This window comes from Blastomyces gilchristii (assembly GCF_000003855.2).
Source record: "Blastomyces gilchristii SLH14081 genomic scaffold supercont1.2, whole genome shotgun sequence".
In the NCBI taxonomy this organism is placed as follows: domain Eukaryota; kingdom Fungi; phylum Ascomycota; class Eurotiomycetes; order Onygenales; family Ajellomycetaceae; genus Blastomyces; species Blastomyces gilchristii.
The window spans coordinates 2749443-2767818 of record NW_003101681.1 but is presented as its reverse complement, the minus strand read 5'-3'; the positions used below and the strand labels follow the sequence as shown (position 1 = coordinate 2767818).

Here is an 18376-nt window from a genome sequence, read left to right as displayed (position 1 = left end):
TACAGCGCCCTCCACAGCCCTGAAATCACAATGAATTAATCAGAATATTTTTGTTGGCTATATTAATTTAGTTATAAAATATACTGAGAGCCGGGCCAGCCCATCACTTATTTTTATAAAATTACATTTCTATGGGTGTTCCTAGAATCTACAAGTACGTATTCGAAGACGGTAGTTTATTTCAAACAAGTTGAAAAGAATTCACATAGACAAGTAATGCTGCATCTTGCAGCTCATCATTAGTCTGTACCTCTTTGACCGCAATGACAGGTTGCACAAACTCCCTCCTTGATAGTAATGAGTGAGCGCCCACTGTGATGATTCTAGACTTTCTAAAACACCATTCAGAGGACTGCTTGTTTGCATTGCATTGCAAGGTAGCACATGGAAGTATTGCTGGGCTGACAGACTGAACAGAGTCAATATTGCAGAAACTAGCCGTAAGCCATTTTCAGATTTCCACTGGAAGCGGTCAACTAGGTTATGACCTCGCTGAAGTTCATCCATGTAAGCATACCCCTAGCTAGCTGTCCTATAAATATCCCTAAGAATAGGCACAAATGAGTTAGTTGTTCGACACGTAGCAGAGGCGACCTTTTCTCCCTGTGGCATTGTTATACGGTAGCCATCCGCAGAGACCACTTTGTCAGTCGATAGGATGATTCTGCAATGTCATTTCCAAGGCGTGAGATGACTTCATTGAAATATCCCCGGAATTGACAGTCTTGCCAGAAACTGTGCAGGGCCTAATACCAAAGTTCTCCATCTGCTTGAAGAATACAGGTAGTCCAGCCGAAAACAACAAAGTCTCATGATGGAAGCTCACGCGGTTCAGAAGGTTGCACTTCTGAATCGCGATATTGCTTGTAAAAACGGCAAAGGTTATTGATCACAGGTGCAGTCGTTGACGTCCGTCTGGATTAAGCTCATCCGTTTCCACTAATCTTCTTGTCGAGTTTCTAAATTTCAGGGATGCAGGCATAATGAATGCGAAGAATGGAAGGAAATGGCGATCGATCAAGACAAGTGGGAGAGGCTTTGGCCTTGCTAAAAGGTATCTTTGTACCTGCATGTAGGTAGGCTGGTATTTGTTGATACTTGTCCTGCTGAGTTTCAGTTGGATTGTGATTGATATGATGACCCTGAGGGAGTATAAAACTTACATCCCATTAGAGAAACTTAGCTACATCTGATCTGGAAACTGCCGCCCTGTTATATAGATTTAGTATATGCACGGTTATACGTGCAAGATGGTCAGTATTTTAATTCAGAATCTAATATTGAGATAAGATTAAAGAAAGTAATAAAAATCCATTAGTTAGCTAGATCAGATGCTGGTTAGGGCATATATGTAATTGCATGGTTAGAAAATCAAGTAAAGTCGAACCTCGGTGCTAATGTTAAAGGTAACTAGTTAGACCGTATTAGTCAGGGCCAAGTATCCATAGTACGGTGCGTTTTAGATGGCTTGTGAAACTGGGAGCTATGGGCCGCCGTAGTGGAAATGCTTAGACGTTATAGTATGATCCAAAACGCATTTATGCTGCTAGAACTACTACAGCTTTTTATTGCGTTTCAGTATACGAATAATTTTGTCAATAGCTTTTACTAATTCCGTACCGTCAGCCTCATTGCGGCCCCAACTCGCGACACCGGTCTGGATCGCCGGGCGAAGCGAATCACCTCAGCTCGGCATAAAAAAGTTGGTTAGTGATAACTAACATCAAGATGCCGTCAATTGGGGACGATGACGACGATCGCGATATAGCAGGTGAGGGATATGCCCGTTGGCGCTTTCGGTATTGCTGTCCTAGATCTAATATCGCTTTATCTAGGGTCGCAAGATGGTAGCTCCGACAATGACATGGACGATACAACGGGGGACATGGAGGACGTCGGCCCGGAGCCAGATCCCGAAAGTCCCTCCAATTCTAGCATTGTTTCTGATACTCAGACTGTCGCAGCAAGCCAACAGAATCCCCAAGTCCTTTTAACATCCGCTTCTCCTACCAACAATGCCGTCTCCGATTCATCTCTTCCACTACGCCCAGTGGTGCGCCCAGAGGCGCTCACTGCTTCCACTTATGATATTGTTCCAACCACCGCTGCCCCACACAGCACTTCGATTAATGCGGTCACAGCAACGGCGGACATGAGATGGGTATTTAGTGGGGGTACGGACGGATACGTGCGAAAATTCAACTGGGTAGATTCCATCAACAGCAAATTGATGTTGACGGTTGCGCAAAGGCATCCGTTTGTGGATAGCGTTGTAAAGGCGGGCGTTTTAATGACGTATTGGGAAAATATGGATGGGACCGCGCTGTCGCCAGTTTACTCTCTTGCCTCTCACAGCCAAGGGCTGTGGCTACTTTCCGGTCTCGAATCCGGGAGTATTAGATTGCAGTCCGTCCGTCACGACGAGGGCAAGGAAATAGCCCTTCTCCAGCAACATACCTCAGCAGTTTCAGTACTATCCCTCACGTCAGATGAACGGTCACTGATCTCAGGAAGCTGGGATAAAAGAATACATGACTGGGACTTAAATGTTGGGCAACCAAGGCGAACTTTCGGGGCGAGTGCAGGACAGATATCCTCCATTGAAATACGCCCGGAATCTAATGTACCTGTACCACAAGAGAGTGGGGAGCCTCCTCTGACGAACGGAACATACTCATCTAATACCCAAGCCAATGACACTTCCAGTTTTGCCTACCAAAGTGGGGCAATTGCAGCGCGGCAAGCCGAAGGTGCTAATACGAACCAAGGCGCCGGTTCGCCGGCGGATTCTCTTTTCGGGACCGATTCACTTTTTGGAGACGGAGATGGAGGTGAAACTGAAGCGCCGTCTGGTGGCGCTTTCGCGATAGACGAAGATGATGAGTTTTCCCAGGCTCTTGCGAACGGTGTTCAGCAACCCGAAGATGATAAGCATGGAATGGATATACCTACTACTCAGCCAAACGGTGTCTCAGGTAGTCAACATACAGATGACATGGGGTCGGAAAAGGAAGATCAAACGGGCCCATCTTCAGCCACTGCAGTTGAGACTTTGCCGAATGGTGTATCTTCTGAAACCCTGGGGGGTTCTCACGCCGATGATTTGGAACGTGCGCCAGCAAGCCAAGATAAAACCGAAGCTTCTTCAGATGAAACCTCAGACATAACATCAGACACTACATTTTTCTCTGCGTCGATTGACGGCACAATACGAGTCTGGGACAGACGACAACCAAACCCGATTGCCAAGATCGTTTCTCGAAACGCTCCCCCGTGGTGCATGAATGCATGTTGGTCGCCAGATGGGAACTATATCTATGCCGGACGGCGCAACGGTACCGTAGAAGAATTCAGCCTGCATAAAGGCCTCCGCAGTGCCGAACGGACGTTTAAATTCCCCCAGGGAAGCGGCCCAGTTTCTGCCGTCAAAGCAATGCCAAACGGTAGACATCTAATCTGGTATGTCTCCGGTTCCTCTATGAAGCCAAGCTCATCACCTTCTAGGATGAACATATCATTCCCTTAACATGTTTTGACTTTAATTTGCTAACCATGTCTAAATAGTGCTTCGTACGATATTCTTCGCCTGTATGATCTCAAAAGCGATCAGTCTTCGAGCCGTTCAAGTGTGCCCTTCCTCATTGTTCCGGGGCATCGCACCGGAGTTGTTTCGCAGCTGTACATGGATGCGGCATGTCGGTATATGATATCCACCGGCGGTAACCGGGGCTGGGAAGGAGCCAATACGGAAGTTCTGCTTGGGTATGAGATAGGAGTCCTCTAATCATATTAATCTCTATTCCTTGGATATTTCTAGAAGGCTCCAGAAACCCCCTACGCATCTTTCAACGCTATACATCACCTGGCATTTCATTTCTGAAGCGTTTTATTATACCGCCCCAATTCCTATATGCTGTACGTCTAAGCGGGCTTTTCGCTGTGCTTTTTTCATACCTATTATTATACCCCCTTTTCTTTTATTTCTATCCTGTCGGGAATCAATCATTTTGGAATGGCCTCTCATTGTTTCATGTGGCGGGATTTTGAAAAGCCCTAGCTTTTAGCTGTGAGCGAACAACGTCAGTGCTACCATCGCTGTACATTGCCCAACGAGAGCTTCCCACCTTTCAATGGCTTTTGTTTTATGACATGTTGGCGGGGTTGGTGTGGGAATGACTTATGGAACTGGCGCTGGGATATTGGGCAGCTCTTCCTTGGAATGTTTGGAGGGAGTGTTAATCAACAAGTGGCAGGGGATTCGAATCTATCAACAGGTTTTGTTAAGCCGAAAATAATATGCCACGCTGATGTAATTGATGTATTCATAGTTTTGTCTTTCAATTAGAACTCATACAACAGAGCGTAACAGAGCGTTTCAGCCGAAGAGCCCAATTGATTGCGTTTCAGTGACGAACAAATGTAGAATAAACTGCGCCTGGAAAATTTTAACTTGCAGTCTAAAAAGGTCAGGTTTCAAGGGGAATCATACCCAACAACGTATATCATACAGTAATGTCCAAGTAAAGGTGAATTCAGATACACATACACTCAAGCCAAGCCGGCGAGATATTGGGAAAAAAAAGAAAGAAAAAGAAAAAGAAAAAGAAAAAAGAAAAGAGACAAGCGGAAATATGCAAAATGCGAAGACAACCATAAACACAAACCACCCATTTGCACGCTAAACGCCGATCCAAAAATTCACAAAATTTCCCAGATAAGTACATCAATCATTAATTTCAATCCCCTGGCAGGCATCATGCACCTGCTTCTTCCATTCCTGATAATACACAGTGCCCATTTCCCTCATTTGATTCTTACTTTTGTCAAAGAACACATAGGCGGGATGTAGCTCCGTGACTCTCTCGGCTGGGAATCTAGGTATTGCTGGAACGATCAATGACTGTTTAACAGATGGAATCGGGACGTGTGATCTTATAGAAACACGGCCCGAGGAGTCATGGTCTGTTGTGACGAGGAACGCATAGGGAAGGTCCGCGTTCATGGTTGATAGGCGGGTTGGCACCCACATATCGGTCTGTGAATTGTCGTTCGGTTTTCTTCTCTTCTTCCATGACGACAATGGTGAATATGAAGATGAGGACGAGGATGAAAATGTGGGTGGTTCGGAGAAGAATAGTTGGTTGAGTTTTGAGGCATTGAGAAGCATGCCGGGGGAGCGGGTGAAGAAGATCTTTTCGTAGTGAGTTAATTTATGCGAGGCTTTGCTGAGGAGTTTGGTGTTGGATGGGAAGTGGTAGTTGGGATCCGTCATGTCGATGGCATGTATAATTATGTCATATACGTCTTGGTGGTTTTTGAGGGTGCTTAACGCCTCCACGATACTTCTGGTTGGCGCGTTGTTGTCCCACGATTTGGGGTAAAGAAAAACTTTATCTGTCGTGATCTTGCTCTGAGAGGCGAGCGTTTTAAAGAATAGAAGACTCGAGCAGATACCCGACACGCTGGGTCTTGATACCATTTGAAGATATACTTGTTTATGCTTTTGTCCATAATTGCTTCCTTGATCATATTGCCGTGAATTCATCCCCTCATAGCCCGAGGACTCCCCTAGCTCTCCGTCTCTTCCTTCTCCTGTATCACCACTGTCTGTTACAACAACATCAGGGCTGGAGAATGCCTCTTTCCCTTGATTGACAATAACATATGCGCCAGCAGGTGAGCCTCCTGCTACAGGATAGGGGCGCGATGCTGGATGGGTTGGCGCGGTAGGGCTGAGGGCGGCTTGCATACCTCGGACTGACTGTTGCTGCAGCACATAGCCTGATAAAAATAGAAGAAGGGTAAATAAGCCAATGATAGACGTTGATATTGCAAGGGAGATACCCGAAGACGTGAGGAGCACCATGGTCAACTGTAACTTAGGTCGAAAATGCGGCAAAACTGAGGGATACCATCGCTCTTCTGTTGAGCCATGAAGCTTTCATTCAGCAAGTGGTGGATCGGTAATGTTATAGGCAAAGATTTTCTCTCCAGGTCTGCTAAATATCAATAAATATAAATGAATAATAACCAGAGAGAGGGCTGCCTCCGCAAGACACCAGCCAAGGGGGGCAATCTGACGACATCAGTCCAAGCGGGACGGTGTTTTCAGTTTTCCTGTTGCGGGGGCAACCTTATCGATAAGTATCGAAGCGTAGAAACCCGAAACGGCACGTGATACGGCTACGATGAGCTTCGTTAAAAGCACAGAAAACACCACTCCATATACAAAAAGCTTCAAAACACAGCGTAATTCCCTACGACTACGTATTAACAATATACTACAAGGTACTATTCTTAGAGATGCCCTTTTTCTCCGTCAGTTTCTTGCGAAACCATTAGCACAACCTTGACGACTCTCTCTCAAGGCCGACAATGTCATATCACCGCGCCGACGCCAGTGCGCTGCTGGACAATCGGGGTTACACGGGGCCCTTAATCCGCGGTGCTAACCCTGCCACACTATTCGAAAAGGCCGTTCGTGATCGCATCACCGACTCATACTACTGGAAAGAACAGTGCTTCGGCCTCAACGCTGCAACTCTCTGCGATCGCGCCGTGGAACTTACCTATATCGGGGGAACATACGGGCTTGCGCAAAAGCCAACGCCATTCTTATGTTTGGCCTTTAAGCTACTCCAGCTTGCACCAGAGAAAGATATAGTGTTGGAATATTTGAACTTTCATGACCCGGAAAATGAACGTGTTGAGGGTGGCGAAGGGAATGGGTTGGAGGAGGAACAGGATGCTAATGATGGCGTTGTCAAAGCAGTTGGAGACTTCAAATATCTTCGTGCGCTAGCGGCTTTTTATATCCGGCTTACCTTTGATGCTGCGGATATATACAGGACTCTCGAGCCGCTGTTGGTGGATTACCGGAAACTGAAGAGGAGGACAAAAGACGGCTTTATGCTCACGTATATTGATCAGTTTGTGGACGATTTGCTTACGAAGGACCGCGTATGTGGTACGAGTCTATGGAAGTTGCCTTCGAGGACTCAGTTAGAGGATCTGGATATTCTTGAAGAAAGAATCAGTCCGTTGGCGGAGGAGTTGGAGGATATTGATAGAGATTCAAATGGAAGCCAGGACAGCGGGGAAGCATCCAGCCGTGGCGAAGATGCCTGAATGCGATCCATTTCACATCCTGTTTTTTTTTTTTACAGCTGTCCATATTGAGCGTCACATCTCCGCAGCTTCTGGCAGCCATTCGACCACCTGTTATCTGCGCCGAACTCTTGATGAACCGAACCTGCAGCCATCGCAGGAACTGAACATTAAACCGAGACTCCACTATCCAGCTTGTGGAGTTGGGTGGGCGCAACCTTCCCTAGGCCATTTTACCCAAGACCGGAAAGGTTAGCGTGCGTGACATACCAGAGCTCTCCTAGTTGGATCTTCGTAATCACGAATCTGGGGGTGGTTTACCCCAGCTACGTATCGGAACGTCTCGAAATACGGTCACCGTGCCTTCAGGCGAAACGCAAGACTGCCACCGGTATCGCAGTCGTACCGTGGGCGTTTCAACCGATGTTTTATACGAGGGCTATGCTTAGAGCATAGTGTATCCAACGCCTAAGACGGGCATACAGGTTCATTTAAGTGTCAAGCTATCTCGCTCGACATCAATATTACGTATCTGTGTTTGTTCATGGGGAATTCTATTTCCATTCATGACCATTTGAATGTACAATATAATGATACCAAGACATCATCCGCGAATTCCTCCTGGAGAGTCCAAGAAATATTATTAAATAAAAGACAAATGAAGATGAAAAATGACAAATATACGGTATTGAAAAAGCCTAACTCCAACCAGCATTCATTATAATCCGTTCAAAACCCTTGCTGCCTATGTCACTTCTCCTCCCACCTTTTAAACCACGGACTCTCATCAAGAGTGGTTACCTTCCACCCACTTTCGACTAAGCCTTTCTCCTCCTTCTCAGCTGCCCACTTTTCCAAGGCCGGTAGCACAACGTGCTCGACATGCCATGTATTCTTGTACTCCAGAAGGGGCCTCTTGCCCTCTTTCAGAATCTTCACAATCAGTTTTGGTACACAGGGTTCGTCTCGGAAGTCCGTGACAGGAGTGAAAAGCGCTTTGAAGTTAAATACAATGGGTGACATCTCGTCCAACAAAGGGAGTGGGACATCATTCATTTCGGATAGCACATGGCGGCGTGATGGCGGTAAGGTATCACCATAAGGGTAGCCAGCAGACACCTGTTTTTCGGGTGATATAGAGCAAGGTAATATGGCTGCAGAAGACGCTCTACGTCCACCGATCTTGATATCGCCGATAAGGCAATTTCTTTGCTCCTTATTAAGGGCCAGATATACCAGAGTAACTGCCATCAAAGTACCCCCAATGATCAACATGGAGACTTCCATAGTGACAAAATATTTCGCATGCGCGCGCTATGCTAGCAATAGACAAGTATCGCACACAAAGCGGCCCTGGAAGGGTGAATATCAGATAACGATAACTCTAAAAGCAGAAATGAATAGTGTGAGGTTTGACCATGAAATTCCCCTGACAGCCCGTTATAATGGATGTATATCCGTAGACGCCTAAGAACAGGGTCAAGGAAAGCAAAATTGTACAAACCAGATGGACCAAGAAGTGTCGTATTTAAATCTCACCATCGGTTATCGATCTCAGGCACCGTCCAACTTCTCCAATGAGCTCTCCAGAGGCGAGAAGCAGAGTTTCACAGGGCCATGTGAGAGATTCAACAATCTACCTGTATAGGTAAAAAGTTCATCTCTTCTTCTAAAGAATGGCCTAGCCTCAACAGAGCTACACGAATTTGTCGACTACAGAACCATTGCTGGCTTAGCCAACAGAAACAAGCAGCCTGGGATCATCATCCATCAAGTTAGTTGGCTGGGGAAGTATGAGTCCTCCATGTGGACGACACGAGAATTGCGGGGTGAGGCTCCGGCTCAATGGAAAGTCTGAAATAAACAAGGGATAGCTGTCGAACTATCAAATTCTGAGAAGTTTTGTATCAAGATATCGTGGCCGTGCATTGTTCCTCTCCTTTTGATGTTAGACCGAGATATGTCCCCTAAATCGATATATCTAGCATTATTGCAGCAAGACAACTTCAGTCAAACCCCCTTCACATCTTGTAAAGGGATCTCACTCGTACCTTATAATTAGCAACATAAGTCTGCTAATTTCTCGTGTATTCAGCTTGTACTCTTCAAGAAATCACTGGTTGTTTGACGTGCAGGCTGTGAATAGGTGCTTCCAAACATTACCCCTCCTCTTCGTATGCAAGGAAATAGTACATAGGTCAATCAGAACAAACAAAGTGTAGACGGTAGTACTTATTCCCTGGGGATCCAGTCGACAGGAACTCTGTTCATTCTTGATATTGTTTGGTTTGGTGAAGTTGAGGATGCTTCGGATAGCGTCTCCTGATATGGACAGGCACAACCAAGCGTTGAATCGGGTAAAAAAGTCCTGACTCACTAGTTTCTAACGCCATTGTCGCTTTTCCTTATCGAATTCTTGCGTCTCGCGGACTCAGTAAATCGGTAGCATCGAAACCCTGGTCTGTACTTGCACACACCAATAAATTTGCCCTCGGTAGGGGCAGTTCTTGCTTTTATGTACATGTACTGTACATTACATACGATTCGCACAGGCATGAATGTAGTTGGAAAAAGATAGACATATTGACTGTATCTATGGTTTAGGACCACCATCTGCGACAGCTACATTAAGGAAGTAAGAAGACGAAGGAGGAAGGGCTGACAGCCATCAAACGTACTCGCGTGAAATCAAAGAAAAGAGGAGATTGACAGAAGAACCTCACAAGACGTACTATTGTTCAAATAGTCCGCAAACAAGCTCCCAAATACTTCTCAATCCGCTGCACATCATCCAAAGCAGCAAGTACGCCGATATACCCATCAGGCCTTACAACTGCAATGACACCCCTATCTACAGGCACCCCATACGTAGCATACACATCCTGCAACTCGCTACCATCATAGAAGCGCATTTCTGCATGTCTCTTCAGTTCGACCGGGACTTCATCCCATAGGAAGTCGGGCTTAAGCTCAGGATGAATGGCAACCAGCTCGAGGATAGAAGGGGGAAATCTATCCGTCAGGAGCGTGCATGCAATGCTTTTGATTGCTGTGGTGGACACGCCGGTTGGGGAGAGCAAATCGTTTGATGTCAGGAGTAAGATACGGAAACGCGCGGTGGAAGGGAAATCTATGTTTTTTGTTATTAATTTTTCAATGATTTGATTTTACTGCCCTCGGTTTGAGGAGAACGTCGTGGGCCCGCGTGGTGTAGAAGAAAGAAAGAGAAACGCCTACCATCCTGGAGATCTCTAGGGCATCCATCCGCATGCCGCTTCACCCGTACGTTAAGGAGCCTCCGCCCTGGACGCAGAATGCCAGATAGATAGTCTATACTCTGAACTGGGTTCCCGGAATAGGTCTTCTCGACAAGCGCATTCTCCGGATATTCAATACCGCACCCACTAGTGAAACCATTTCCAGTATTGAAGACCTCGAGGAATTGCTCATGTGATAAGCCATTAGCACCTCCCCCATTTCCGCCCTCTCCTATGTCAATCTTCCCCGAAAACATAGAAGAGAAGGCCTTGTCAAACTCAATAAGTTGCTGCGCGACCGTGTGTCGCTCTTCGTGGTAGGTATCAAGGATTGGATCTGGTAGGTTATTTGCAGAAGCAGGAGTAAGGCCGTTAATATAGTAGGCCAGCTTCCAACTTAGATTATAGGAATCCATCATTGAGACGTTCATTCCTTGTCCCGCCTAGTTCAGAGTTAGTGATCCGCATACATCTCTGTCAATTTAAACACAGATACGCCTCATCTTCAATAGATTTTGTAGTCACAAGAACTTTACCGACCTTTGGACTATGCGTGTGGCAAGCTAAGAGCCCGTCAGCTAATGTTCAATGTCGGTGTATGTGGCAGCTATCCTTACCGTCACCGACGATGAAAACTCTTTGTATTCCTTTTGAATCCTTCACAATGAATTTGTCTGCGACCCGTTGCCCAATCTGATAAGCCGTCCACCAGTCCACTGCCTCGTCATATTTTGGCTTGATATAATATGGCTGTAGAACAGATTGAACCTGCTTGAATATGCTCTCTACCGTAACCTTGCTTCGACGAGCCTTTGCATCAGCTGCAGTCCCGTTGCTGTCCCCGTCACGTTCACCTTCTTCTGGCTTTACATCCTCCTGAACTTGCACATATAGGCGGGTAAGGTAGTCTCCATTGGCAATCCGTTCGCGGGGGATAATCATAACGGATCCAACGGGAGAATGAATTGCAGTTCTTCGTCGAATATCCGGGAAATCCGTATCAGCCACGAAATCGACAACGCCCCAGACATGGTCTGTCCAGTCGCCTTCCATCCGGAGGCCCATGCAACTACGAACCGTAGAGCGTGCGCCATCTGCCCCGACGAGATGTTTTGTACGAATAATGCGCCGTACGCCGGCCACGTCAATTTGCGCAATAACAGGAAACTCGGGATCCTCTTCTTCATCTATCTTCACATCCACCAGAGTGCTAGATCTCAGGACTCCACGTTTCGAATACTTAAGCAGATTATCTTCAAATATGCGCTCGATGCGACCTTGCTGAATAGTAACTTCATGGGGAAAACGAGCCGGAACACATATATCAGGAACAATCGAAGTTCTCTCGATCAGTCGCCCCTTAGCTACCAATTCAGGATCCGCAGTAGGATTCCAAAAGGCAACTTGCCACATCTGACAGCCTTCTGTGAGGATCTCGTCGGCCAGTCCCAAGCTCTTAAGTACCTCGAGAGTACGGGGCTGAAGGCCATCTGCCTGACCAGACTTCAGAGAACTCAGTTTAGGATCCAAGCAGAGGAGGGATGAGTCTGACAGGCCGTAACGCGCCAGCAATAGCTCAAGCATCAAGCCTGCAGGGCCCGCCTACAGCGATTCACAATCTGTCAGATTTCGGAGAAATATAATGCCTAAAAAAGAAATCTCCATGCTGAAACACTCGTATAAATTGCAATACACCCAACAATCGTTGGTTACACATGATCTGGGCTTGACCCCTTGAACTCTTGATTGCCCGCACAAACATATAGAAACTCTATAAATACGGCCATCCCCAACTACGATATAATAATGGGAAGGGTAACTAGATGTTATTCCAGGCACATACCCCAGAGATAACGACTTCATATTTTTCCACTCTGTCACCTCCTATATCAGATTGGCCGTGCACGTTTGGCTCGAATTTTGGGGAGACGCGGGGAAGCGGGGCAGCAAACAGAGGCAAGACTCGCAAGTCCCGGGAAGAAGGGAGCAAATCCGAGAGGACTGCCATTGTGAGAGAGATGTCAGCCAAACAAAGCAAGACACTGGCACTCAATGTGATTAGGAATAGAATGTGAGGAGAGGAGGAAAAGCAAAACAAAGGAACTCGCCAGCAGAATTGGATGTGTTAGCGACTTTAAGCGCCTAGCAGCCAGATTCAGGGGTTGTCTAGGTGATCTAAACATGTAACTTGCTACGGAGTATACATAATTATGCTTCCAAACCCCAAGCACTCCGCCTGAAATAGCTACCAGGAAAAGCCGCTCGACATATCACACATCCATACAATCAATCAATCAATCAGTCAGTCAATCAGTCAATGGATGTGAATTCAACATTCAAAATCCCGGGCTCTTCTTCAAAAGTGTGTGGTTTGACAAACGAAATCAAACCTGCCTGCGTGGATTGGGGGCGTCCCCATTGTCTGTTTACTTGCATGGTAATCCGCAACCGGACTCTTGTACCCCGCCGGCGGATGCATATATATATATGCAGCAAGAAGCAGGAAGTGGTTGTTCGAGATAAGCAACTGGCACAAAGCAACGAATGTGGTTCATTTGTCGTCGGATAGATGTCTTGAAATCCATGGATATTACATTTCAAATGGCAAAAATCCCCCCTCCCGAGCAAGTACAGTAGTTACATGGACTCGTTGCTGCTCTCTTTTCGACTCTTTCTTCAGCTTTTCTCTACTGATAATCGCTGCCATTTCACAGTGAGAGGTCCACCATGCAATTAGCAGCCTTACTCATATCCTTTGAGAATCAACATACACCTGCTGAACTCCTTTTTCCGGTTGATGAAGCCTATATAAATCATCGCAATGGCGTTTACGGAGTACCCTCCACTTGTATATCACTTTAACTAAAGCCAGCAGTTACAGGGCTCCTATCACCGTTTCCAATTTCGTTTTCCTTTTACCTCAAATCTTGAAGACCCATCACAAGGCTACCCTTCTGGTAAGCGAGGTGACATCCTCCCAGGTCCAAATATATACGCTTACTATACTCCGTATAGTAGGATTGAGTTCTCATAGCCACATGTGCGCAAGTCTTCTACTCTGGAAACTGTTAGTGTTCCAGTGGCTGCTGACATGTCTGACTCTCCATACCATACCGTGCACCCTGGCACCGCCAGGGAATATTGAAGGAGCTCCTCCCTTGACTTCCAAACTTCGAAGTGTTATACGTAGTACGTAGCGAACCGTATGCATGGAACCACAGAGAATTTCTTGTTCCAGAGCAATGCGTTTTCCAGGAGCATGCTAGCAGCGCTGACGAAAACCCAGAAGGAGATAACGAAGACGAAGCGCAATATCCTAGCCTATTTATTCAAACCTCAGTCTCATTGTGCTTACCCTACATCTATTGCTCTTCCTAAACGCCCTTGGCGATACGGGTATGGTATCGCACCCGTCATCTCCAGGAATTACAGGCAATTTCCGTGCACTTGGGGATGTGCTAGTTCGTACCCACTCACCGCATGGGCATTTCAGCTGGCATGGGGAAAGCTCTACAACTTCTGTGCCATTAGTTGGACCTATCACAGCTCTATTTATTTTGGAGCGAGGTTCTTTCACCTTCGCTGCCGCTCCGCACTCTATTCCGATTTGTCGATGCGGAATTATGCCGAACCGGTCTGGGAGTCGTGTCACGAATGGCGATTCTCCTTCCGTATGAGCGAATGGTTCCCTATATGGTTCCTAGCTACCCAAAGCATGAGCCCCATGATATCCCGCAGTATAGATCTCCCGATGATATTGAGTTTCGTCCTGTTTGCTCGACCTCCATTACAGGCTACTATATGCCGTTACTCGTCTCACCGTAATTCTCTCAGAGTCAGCGCCCGCCTCCTTAACACCCACAAAATAGATAGGCTCATGCGGAATGAGTAGGTGAGGCCAGGAATTGCTTTGGCAGAATAGACGAGTAACCTAAATTCTAGACAGAAGGCTATTGCCCAACGGGATCCCTTTGTATACAGCGTAAGACTTCGACTATATAATGACAGTGTAACGGATACCAGAAATCCCAGGGTACTCAAAAACATCCCCTGTTGCCATGCGAGAAATGGTTTGATCAAGGTTGATCCTCTATCAGCCACCATACATTTCCATGTCAAAGGGACTTTCCTGGCGAAATGGATATCTTCCCGAACGCTAGGATCATGCGAAGGAGTAGCGAGGTCGGTCCGATTCGCTTCTTCTATGTATGTACTGTACGTACCTAATTTTTACCGATTTTCTTCTCCCGCATATTGAGATGCAAGTCATAGCCAACCAGGCTCTATATCGGTTAAGAATACTCCATGTGGAGTATCTATTTCTCTCCTTTGAGCAATGAACGAGTTTAAATTCAAAAATTGACTGAAATAGCTAGTTCACCGACCCCCGCTGTGGATGATGGCGAATCAAGGGTTAGTTCCCCAAATCCGCCATGATGCGCCAGGAATTCCTCAAGAGGCTAAGAGTGAGAGATTCCAAAACCGGTCGAAATTTGCGGCCCCATGGCAACAAGATAGTAATACAGCTAATACGTGCTAGGCCAAAGGTCGACCGGGGACAGCGGAGTTGTTCCTGAAGTTCCCTGGGTTAGCTCGCTCTTTAGCGCACACTTGAAGCCTCAGCGGGAGAGCACCCCATCAGGCCCTCAGATCGTGCAGGATGCGCTAAGTTTAAATAAACGAAAGGCCGAGCCAAATATGCCGTCTGTGCCGCGTCTATCTTTTCGTTCTTCTCGAAAAAAAGTGCGAATATTATTTCCTTAGCCCTGGAGCGGAGACTCCGGGTGTAACTACGCCGCAACCCTAAAATAACACCATTTCTTGAATTCAACCTCCCCCGAGCGGCATGCAATACTTAAGCGAAGCAATGACAGGCATCCAAAGACCTGCAGAATCCCTCCATTGGCCCGTGTGGAACTTAGCGGACGCAATTAACCCGATCTGCTCTGCTGCAATCTAAACGAACCTGGGATTCTCACCCCTCTTGTCTTAGGTCTTTGCCATTTGCTAGGCGAAGGATTATATGCTCTGGTTGTCCAGTTCGCATATGCAACTAGGTTGTTAGAGGCATGGAACTTCGGAGCTTCAACTTTCAAGGCAATACTCCGTACTCCGTACCTTGCCAATTGACCTTGTCAAGAGAAGACAATAATGACCCTTGGGTTCGTTTGTGACAGCATCCCTTGTCTCCTCGTCCGTCAGCATGTAGTGGCGGCGTCTGTTGATTCTAGGAATAATGCGGGATTCTAATCCGCAGCGTGTAAATGTTGGTACTATGAGCTCGAGTTTTTATTCTTCTCTCTTTTCTTTTTTTTGGTCTTCGCCTTCCCCTCTTTTTTCTTATTTTCCTTTTTATTTTCTCTATTTTAATTTTTTCCTCGTCACTCGTTTACCACCTCTTTTTGAATGGTGCATTTTCCCTTCTTTCATTGTTCCTCTAACGAGAAAAAAGTGTGAATAGACAACAATGGCTGGTCAGGATAGCTCCAGACAGTCGTCCTCCGGCAGCTCTGACCAGGACAAAATAGCTGTTGGCGGTTCTAGCAATGCAATTGACAATCTTGAAGCTGCTGCTGGAAAGGAAGGCTATCTTTTTGACACATCCCACGCGCAAGCGGGAGATCTGAAGACCGCTCAAGATGGCCGTACAATCCTCATCCCCCAACCATCGACATCTCCATTGGATCCCCTCAACTGGTCATGGGGGAGGAAACACCTCATTCTCATCGTTATATCCATGACCGCATTCCTTCCTGATTATGGAAGCGCAACGGGAGCCGTGACACTGCTTCCGCAGGCTGTGTAAGATATAACATCTCAATAGTCAAACTTTTAGAAACAAATAGCCTAATTCCGTATAAAAATCTAGGATCTGGAATATGACCCCAGACGAGGTAAACCATTCACAGGTCGGAAATGTCTTCATGTTGGGTGCCGGAGGTGTATTCGTCGTGGCTTTGGCGGCGTACTTCGGCCGGTACCCCGTCTTTTTCTGGTTTGCGGTCATTGCGACTGCGACTGCTGTTTGGTGCACAGCGGCCCAGACATTTGAATCCTTCATGGTATGTCAATCTATAGCCAATGGAAACTGGAATGGTGTCCATATCTAACAATTTTGCGCTGTGTAGGCTGCTAGGATTCTCAATGGCTTTTTTTCCACTGTGGCTCAAGGGGTTAGTTCAATTCCTATCGCAAGCAGCATTCATTCCTTGAAGTCCAGATAGCTAAAAAGCGATGTTTCCAGGGTGGTCTCATGTTCATCAAAGACCTCTTTTTCTTCCATGAACATGCGCGAAAAATCAATATCTGGTCCAGCTTCATCATTGTCTCTCCGTATCTCGGCCCGCTCTTCACAGCCTTTATCATCAACACACAGATATGGCAATGGGCCTTCGGCGTTTACTCGATAATGACAGCTTTGTGCTTAGTCCTCATCGTCTTCTACATCGACGAGACATACTATGATCGCAAGATCCCCGAATCTCAGCAGCCACATCGCGGACCAAAGTGGAAGCGAATGGTTGGAATCGAGCAGTGGCATTCACGCCATTTGCGCAATACGTTCAAAGATGCCTGCATGCGTCCGCTTATCATCATCTGCAAACCACCCGTCTTCATTTCCATGATGTATTATCTATTGACATTCGCCTGGGTTGTTGGCATTAACACTACTCTCTCCATTTTCCTTGGTCCCCTTTACGGCTTTGGACCTAAACAGATTGGTCAGTAGACAACTCAGTCCATCCTCCTATAATGTGTTTTTATCCCTAACCAAACACTCTATAAAAAGGGTTCTTCTACTTTACTCCCGTCACTGGCGCCATCCTCGGTGAAATCGCGGGCCACTGGCTGCATGACATCATTGCTAGATTGGCCGCACGGCGCAACAATGGCCGTCTGGAGCCCGAAGCCAGATACATAGCAACCTGGATAGCGACCCCCTTCATGTGCGCGGGATTGATCCTGCTCGGCTTCGCACTAGAGAGGGAGTATCACTATATGCTAGCTTCGCTAGGATGGGGTCTGTATGTATTCGGAATTATGATCACGACTGTTGCAGTCAATGCCTATGTGCTAGACAGCTACCCCGAAGCCAGTGGAGAAGTGGCTGCGTGGATCAATTTCGGGCGTACGACTGGTGGGTTTGTTGTCAGCTATTTCATGGTTCGATGGGCGAATGAACAGGGCACCATTCGTCAGTTCGGGACGATGACGGGCATTTGCGGCTTTGCGTTTTTGATGGTTTTAGGATTACAGATTTACGGGAAGCGAATGAGACTTTGGGCCGGCCCTGCGAAGTTTAAGACAGTCTAAACAGAGAGCGTTCGTGTGTCAGCTTAAGCAAATCGCCGAAAGAAAAGCTGAAGGTTAATTGGGCGCGGTTCATTTGCTGGTTTTATATCCTTTCTTTTCGTCTGCTCGGGAGCTTTATATAAATTGGTATTCTGCAGAGGCTACGAGCATGCAATTGACATATATAGTCCCTTCATGCATTTTTTGAACAGGGAGCCGGGGGTTCCCCTCCATTTACCGCACTACAGCGACAAGGAGTTGGCTATCTTTACCATCAAATTTGTAGAGTTCTTTACCAGAGTCTCGCTCAAAGCCGGCCAACCTGGTATGAGTGGAGGAAGAAGGTACAAGAACCACGTTCGTGTTTTCGTATTTCCCGCACAACTCCCTCGTCCTGGCAGGAAACAGGGGTATCTTGCAGGCGCTGTACAGTTGTGGAGTAACCCCGTCGCTGCTAACAGCCACTTTGAGCGCAAAACTCGCAGCCAGCACAAGCCCCTCTTTTCATCTAGAACAACCCGGAAGCTCATGGTCCATGGAAAGTAATAACCACCCTGGTTATTCATCCCAGTCATTCGGGATCTCGCCATCTCGGGAAGCAAATTCCGTTCGGCCACCCACTCTGTCCGTGGCTGGCTATTCTCGGTGGATGTCAGAGAACACCCCAGAAGTTTTAAGAAGTGTCAACGGGAGCTTTTGTAGTTGATTTGCTAAAACTC

At 46.8% G+C, this 18376-nt stretch overlaps 7 protein-coding genes across 8 annotated transcripts; 4 read left to right on the top strand and 3 right to left on the bottom strand.

Annotated features, from left to right (window-relative positions):
• Positions 1-1507: 1507 nt before the first annotated feature.
• Positions 1508-4540, top strand: BDBG_01222 (transcriptional activator SPT8). Its single transcript, XM_002628268.2, has 3 exons — positions 1508-1771; positions 1836-3459; positions 3565-4540. Exons 1-3 carry the CDS (start codon positions 1729-1731, stop codon positions 3782-3784), a joined length of 1887 nt encoding a protein of 628 aa, XP_002628314.1. The 5' UTR covers positions 1508-1728; the 3' UTR covers positions 3785-4540.
• On the bottom strand, positions 4170-6126 carry BDBG_01221 (uncharacterized protein). The gene has a single exon (XM_002628267.2). It carries the CDS (start codon positions 5864-5866, stop codon positions 4724-4726), a length of 1143 nt encoding a protein of 380 aa, XP_002628313.1. The 5' UTR covers positions 5867-6126; the 3' UTR covers positions 4170-4723.
• Positions 6062-9234, top strand: BDBG_01220 (RNA binding protein). The gene has a single exon (XM_031720252.1). It carries the CDS (start codon positions 6376-6378, stop codon positions 7126-7128), a length of 753 nt encoding a protein of 250 aa, XP_031576343.1. The 5' UTR covers positions 6062-6375; the 3' UTR covers positions 7129-9234.
• Positions 7655-8824, bottom strand: BDBG_01219 (uncharacterized protein). Its single transcript, XM_002628265.2, has one exon. It carries the CDS (start codon positions 8392-8394, stop codon positions 7858-7860), a length of 537 nt encoding a protein of 178 aa, XP_002628311.1. The 5' UTR covers positions 8395-8824; the 3' UTR covers positions 7655-7857.
• Positions 8825-13759, bottom strand: BDBG_01218. 2 transcript variants are annotated; one of them, XM_031720251.1, is made up of 6 exons: positions 12557-13497; positions 12208-12365; positions 10982-11966; positions 10905-10927; positions 10345-10807; positions 8825-10237 (listed from the first exon to the last, which is right to left on the bottom strand). In XM_031720251.1, exons 3-6 carry the CDS (start codon positions 11946-11948, stop codon positions 9846-9848), a joined length of 1845 nt encoding a protein of 614 aa, XP_031576342.1. In that variant the 5' UTR covers positions 11949-11966; positions 12208-12365; positions 12557-13497; the 3' UTR covers positions 8825-9845. The 2 variants fall into 2 exon arrangements, with proteins under 2 accessions (XP_031576342.1, XP_031576341.1); XM_031720250.1 differs by having other exon boundaries at positions 9148-10237; positions 12208-13422; positions 13474-13759.
• BDBG_01217 (uncharacterized protein) lies at positions 13570-14904 on the top strand (the record flags this gene model as incomplete). The annotated part of the gene is made up of 4 exons (XM_031720249.1): positions 13570-13760; positions 13827-14252; positions 14307-14583; positions 14737-14904. The coding sequence occupies 4 exons, from the start codon at positions 13570-13572 to the stop codon at positions 14902-14904; spliced, it is 1062 nt and encodes a 353-aa protein (XP_031576340.1).
• A 927-nt stretch (positions 14905-15831) lies between these two features.
• On the top strand, positions 15832-17678 carry BDBG_01216 (MFS transporter; the record flags this gene model as incomplete). Its single annotated transcript, XM_031720248.1, has 5 exons — positions 15832-16166; positions 16234-16426; positions 16493-16537; positions 16609-17086; positions 17155-17678. The coding sequence occupies 5 exons, from the start codon at positions 15832-15834 to the stop codon at positions 17676-17678; spliced, it is 1575 nt and encodes a 524-aa protein (XP_031576339.1).
• Between the last annotated feature and the right edge of the window lie 698 nt (positions 17679-18376).